A 5,868-nucleotide genomic window follows, 5' to 3' on the forward strand; every position below is an offset into this window, starting at 1 on the left:
CACTAAGATCAATTAGCACAAACTTTCAGTAAGTAAAAAAGGAATAAGTTATAAGAGCATCCTGAAAAACCATTTTACACTTTTAGAGAGAGAAAAATTACTTAATTCTGCTAGCTTCTAGAGAGAGCTTTTGAAAAATAAGATATTACTTCATCAAATAAATCTCAACCAAACATTTGCCAAGTACTTGAATTCTGCTCAATCTCACATTCCTATTTCACAGTCACCACTCATCAGCGTATTAAACTATCTTATATCTGAATTTAGACAAGCAAAAGCTAACGATTAACATACTAATGCGCTTAAAAATTACTAACACAGTGACACGTATAACCAATACAACTAGCATCAACTTCCATCCCTCGGAAGGTTAACTATAATTGTCGAATGACTATTGATATTGATACAGAACCAGGGTTCAGAGTAGAGAATTTGAAACGATCGGGATGGAGAATGATGGCAACTACAAAAGAGGGTCAGTTGACAAAGCTATACAGAAAACTAGAAAATGAATTACAAAACTACTGAACTATAACTAAAGGAATCCTACAACAAAAAATATCTCTTAACAGAAAAATGGACGACCAGATGAATTAACATTCTGGTTACCTACCTACTTCAGCAGCCACTAGGTAAAATTTTGCTTCAGCAATTCATTCAGCCAAACTTAGCCACCACATCATCATCAACACTCCCTGAAATGAGAATTACAAATATCATTTTTTGTACATACAATATTGGTTTCAAATTAGAAGTCAATTTGAAATAAATGTACAGATTGTATCAAACCACACACAAGAATGGTGCAAACAAATAAAACACATTTTTTCCCTTTATATTTTAATTACTCCCAATTCTTGGCAGTCACAACTGTATCATTTGTATAGAAGGACCATTAACCATGCTAGTAACTAAACCAAGAACAACGCAATTCAAATTCCTTTTCTCTACCAAAGAAACCAGTTGATTTACTTATCAAAATTTTCAAGAATGCCTGCTCCCAAACAAAACAAACTCACATAGGATGCACTGGGATCAAGAAAGTCAAATAGTAATGAACAAACTTTCCAAGCACATAATAGACCCTTATTCTTTTCGAAAGTTTTTTCTTCAGTAGCCTCAGATTGTCACAAGACAATCATTTCTTTCCTTAAATGTTTCAAGCTGGGTAAAATCTTATGAGTTTAATTTACATGCACTGTCAGTGTAAAAAAATTTGCAAACATCCTATAGGAATTCGATTGGACAATTTGGCAATATAGTAAATTTTGATTGGCTGTGCCTGCATAAAAGTTTTACACTGACAAATGCATATAAATTAAATTCAAGTCCTGAGCATCCTTTTCCTGATTGTGTTCTATTTTGATAGTCTGCTGGCATTTTCTTTATAAGTTTCTATTTTCCCTAAATATCTTTGGCCAATTAAGGTTACGGAATAATTCAATGAACCATCAAATCATAACCATAGCTGAATAACTAAGATGATTGATAAAGGCTCCTCTAAGTCTAAAGTGAGAGTGTCTTTAAAATAAGCAAGGATGCATCCAGCCTTGTACTAAGATCAGAAGCAACTTAGATCTAAGTATGAGTGAATTCACCATTACTCTCTCAATTTACAAACAAACTCCCTTTTAAGTAGTCTTTTACATGATAAATGGATCCCCAAGCATATTTTTTTTTCTTGAAGCTAATGCATACCCCATCACAAAAGCATAAAATAACTATAGCCTAAAAGTGAACCTATCCAAGTGAACCAATCAACATATTGAGCACAAAATAGCAATTGAAGTTACCTACCAATCATATGAACTTCAAAATTGGAGAGATCAAGATGCATCTCCTGGTCCTGTGTTGTGGCAACAGACGAAGCTTTGAACAATGCACTAGGAGTATAATTAAGCTGGTAATTTACAAGTATTGAACCAAATATGTTGAACTTTTGAGCACTACTACAAGCAACCTCTGCATCAACACACTTTTTAAAAACCACTCTTGCCCGGCTGCTTACTGTATCAACTTCTGTCTCTGCTTCCTTTAGAGGTCCAAAATGCCTAAACATTTTGTTTAGGTTTGTTTCTGAGGGAACAGAACCCAACTCAGCAAAGTTCATAACAAGTTCAGCAGGGGCATTCTCATCTATATAACCAGGAGGTTTTGCAGGAGCCTCAATATGATTGTTGTTAGAATAGTGTTTCTTGGAATATGGCCTATGACTAACTTGAACAGGCTTCCCTGGCTCAGCAGGAACAAGTTGATGGTCTTTTTTCCTGTTTCTCCGTGCTGGTTGTGATGGTTGTGCTGGTTGTGACAGTTGCACTGGTTTCACTTCACTGCCATCGTCAATGACCCTGTCTGTCCAATATGTGTCACTCATATCATCAAATTCAAATGATTCAGGCAATCCAGCTGGGGGCAGTTTCTTCCTTTTAGTACCAACTTTTTCTTTACAAAAGATACCTTTTACAGAATCATCAGCCACAACTATCGAATTCCTGAAATCAGAGAAGAAGCTTACAATAGGATTCAGGAAGTTGTAATCTCCAAGGGGTTCTTGTGCCACCAAATGAAGTGAAGATAGCAAATTGTCCAGAGATGAATACTCTGTTGGAGCAGCCATACTTGACCTCTGAGCCTCCTCAAAAGAAAAATCAGTTCCATTCCCAGAAAAACCATCAGTGCTTCCATCTGTCTTTTGAGACCGGTCACCAGAACTCTTCACCGTAGAGGGTGAACCAGTAAGTTTACTAGCAACCCTACGAATACGGTCACCAATTAAAAATGACGGCTTTGTGGTATTAGAAACTTTTGCAACAGAAATTGTTTTTCTTCCATCTGGCTTCCCAAAGTCATCAGCATAGTGATCAACAGTCCTCCTTTTCTTGGAACGGCCAGGTGAAACCAGATTATCAATTACCTTCTCCTCAGACCAATAATCACCATCAGGAGAGTCTGGAGTCCCACCCATTAGTTCTGACAAGCTTCTTTCCTTCTTTGTTTCATGCATAATATCCTTCAAATTATGTTTCCGTTTACGGTGAGAGCTGCTTTGGTTTTTTAAATTTCCAGAACCAGCTTGACCATAATTCTTGCTTACAGGCGCTGCATGATTATTCTCATCATCATGAACTAAGGAGTCCATGTCATCATCAAAACCTCCACAATATTGTAATTCTGGCAAGCACGAGTAACCTTTAAAGCGATAGAATGAAAGCAGTTGAGCCTTAGCAATCTCAAGCTCTAAACGATCAAACCCACCAGTTGGCAATGCAGACAGTGTTTTCAAGTATTCTACAAGATTACCAGGTGAAAAAGAGCTGGCATTTAGAGATTCATCCACCCCATGTCTGGCACTTAGTTCTGATCGAATCCCAGTGTTTTCTACCGTCTGGAATTTAATTGAGTCATAGGTATCTTTAGGTATACAAGAACATGCCAGCCCATATTCGGCTCGTCTTGTGACTTCATCCACAGCACAATCTACAGCATTCTGAAATGATTCTGAAGTGCTCTGCTTTTCAATGGAGGAGAAATGTGTCCTAAAAGGTTTTAGCTGGGATTCTTCATTCCATGCAAATGTTCTATCCCCAAAATATGCTACCAAATGGCAGTCCTTTTTATAATGCTTCATTGCCTTCTCAGATGAATCTGAGGGATCAAATATCTGTCCAGGCCACCATGGGTGGCTTCTCACCTTTCCCCAAACCATATCAGACACAGAAAACTCACCTTCCTTTTCTATCGGTAGCAAATATCTTGCATTATGCAATGATTCCAAACACATTGACTTCATTAATGATGAACGTCTCGTGACTCTTCCCTCTACTTTTCTCTGTTCAGCTTCAATAAATTCTTCAACTTCAACTTCAAATTCCTGACCTCCATTTGAACCAACCTGCTCAGAAATGCCAGTTTGTACTTCAACATTTGGCCTAATATTAGACTCATCATAGATTTCTTCATGTCCAGCGTCCATCAGTGCAAGGTTATCCTGGTCATCAATTTGAGTGTCTTCTCCTACAATCACAAAATTGCATCAGCATCTAAAGTTTTCTCACTCTCAAAAGAAACAATTGAACCAGCATCCACAGAATTACAAGGATAATTTTATGGAACCAAATGAAAATTTTTATTTTTGGTTACAATTTCATTTTTGACCACTGATCAAGATGGGAAATAAGCAGTTATGAGATCAACAGAGATCTTACCTTCAATCTCTGAAGTGTGGTTCGTTGTTTTAGTACTTTCTGCTTCTGGTTGACCTCCAGCTTCTACTTCTATCCCCTTATGCAAACCACATTTTTCAGCATCAGAAACATTCTTGTTTAATTCTTCTTCTATTGTTGAATCCTTATCAACTCCCTGCCCTGTATCTGAACTAACTTGTACATTCTCTCCTACTAACAGGCATCCTAAAGCATTATTCACCTCGTGATCTGAGGCCTCGGCATCTGGTGCATTTGTGCACTCAACCTCAACATCCACCACACTAGGATCTTCAACATTGCTAACCTCAGTCCCCACTTCTTTCTGAGCTCTACTATCCAAAACAGACTCCTCCAGTAAAGATGGAGCATCAACTTCTCCACTTCCAACTACTGCTTCATCCCTCTCTTCCCTCCCCAACACCACACTATCCAACTCCATTCCTACATTCTCACTCCTATCTTCTTCGGATTCCAAACACCGAGAGTCCCCACCGCCTACCCCTCCAGACCCCACGTCCTTAACCAAACCTTCCCCGCCATCAATTGATCCACCACCACTCAACTCATCACCATTCTCATGAGTGCAATCACCATCTATGTACAAATCAGACCCCAAAACCTCCACCATTACTTCCTTCCCATTACAAGCCCCACCCTCCCCAACCAAGTCTGCAGTGAATGAACCCTCCATCAGAACTACACCCCGACAATCCACAGACCCTTCTAGGGTTTCAACCCTCACTTTCTCCTCGTGAGTCACTGTGGTTTCTGATACTCCAGACAAACCCTTCTCTTGTTCCTCCATGGATATTGTATCTAAGAAAAATTAGAACTTTCAAACATTCAATAAACATAAAAAAAAAAACCGTTCTGCGCTCTTTTCACCCCCAAGAATTTGGCAAAATGTAAATGACCCAGATGAAAAAACTGCACAGATTTCTCCACTGCGAGTGCGAACAGACGAAGGGTACAAAAAAAATACAATTTTGCATGAAACCCAGAAGAGAAAATACCATAAAGATTCAAACTTTGATGCCCATCAAAGAGAAACGAACAACAAAAAAGAAATGAGTGAGTACCAGGGTTAGATCTTGTGTTTGTTGGAGTGAAAAGTATGCTGAGGGTTTCGCGTAGGTTTTTAGAGAGAGAAAGAGAGAGTGTGTGTGTTTAGAGAGAGAAAGTAAAGTCACGATTCTTAAATCCGGATACAACTCATCCTTGTCCTTTTCGATTTTCAACCAGCGGCTTCGTTAAGATAACATGCCGGTGTTGGGGTGTCTGTCACCACCAATAGAGTTTTTGGCCTTTAAATTTTTTGATACGTGGCACTCGCTTATTGGACCACGGTTGGTGGTAAAATGTGAAACTGTAATCGATCAATTGAATTAGTAAGTGAAATCTGGAATTCGGCTTTTCAATTTCTAGTGTTGTCTATGATTTATAATTTATAATAATAACGAAAGAGGATATCATTTGTATTAATTATTTTTATTTTTTTATGATCATTTTATTCTTAAAAATATTAAATATTACATACATTCTAATTAAACTGACCTAAACTACTCACTCTTCCAAATCGTGATTCAAACAATTTTTCCGCCCCTTAAATTACTAGCGACCACAAATTTTCCATTCATTTAGCCTTCTGACTTCACTCCTCTCT

General features: G+C 38.1%; 1 protein-coding gene across 1 annotated transcript; it reads right to left on the bottom strand.

The window, feature by feature from the left end:
• Positions 1-343: 343 nt before the first annotated feature.
• On the bottom strand, positions 344-5,417 carry LOC100784689 (uncharacterized). The gene is made up of 4 exons (XM_006588958.4): positions 5,285-5,417; positions 4,206-5,021; positions 1,798-4,014; positions 344-695 (listed from the first exon to the last, which is right to left on the bottom strand). Exons 2-4 carry the CDS (start codon positions 5,008-5,010, stop codon positions 658-660), a joined length of 3,060 nt encoding a protein of 1,019 aa, XP_006589021.1. The 5' UTR covers positions 5,011-5,021; positions 5,285-5,417; the 3' UTR covers positions 344-657.
• Positions 5,418-5,868: the final 451 nt, after the last annotated feature.

This window comes from Glycine max, chromosome 10 (genome assembly GCF_000004515.6).
Source record: "Glycine max cultivar Williams 82 chromosome 10, Glycine_max_v4.0, whole genome shotgun sequence".
Classification (NCBI taxonomy): Eukaryota; Viridiplantae; Streptophyta; class Magnoliopsida; order Fabales; family Fabaceae; genus Glycine; species Glycine max.

What these genes read in the sequence shown, in the direction of transcription:
- LOC100784689 (XM_006588958.4), bottom strand. Translation starts at nt 5,010, where the DNA reads ATGGAGGAACAAGAGAAGGGTTTGTCTGGAGTATCAGAAACCACAGTG. An exon ending in CCACACTTCAGAGATTGAAG is followed by an intron (nt 4,015 to 4,205) that starts GTAAGATCTCTG and finishes TTGTGATTGTAG; the next exon opens with GAGAAGACACTCAAATTGAT. An exon ending in TTTTGAAGTTCATATGATTG is followed by an intron (nt 696 to 1,797) that starts GTAGGTAACTTC and finishes TTCTCATTTCAG; the next exon opens with GGAGTGTTGATGATGATGTG.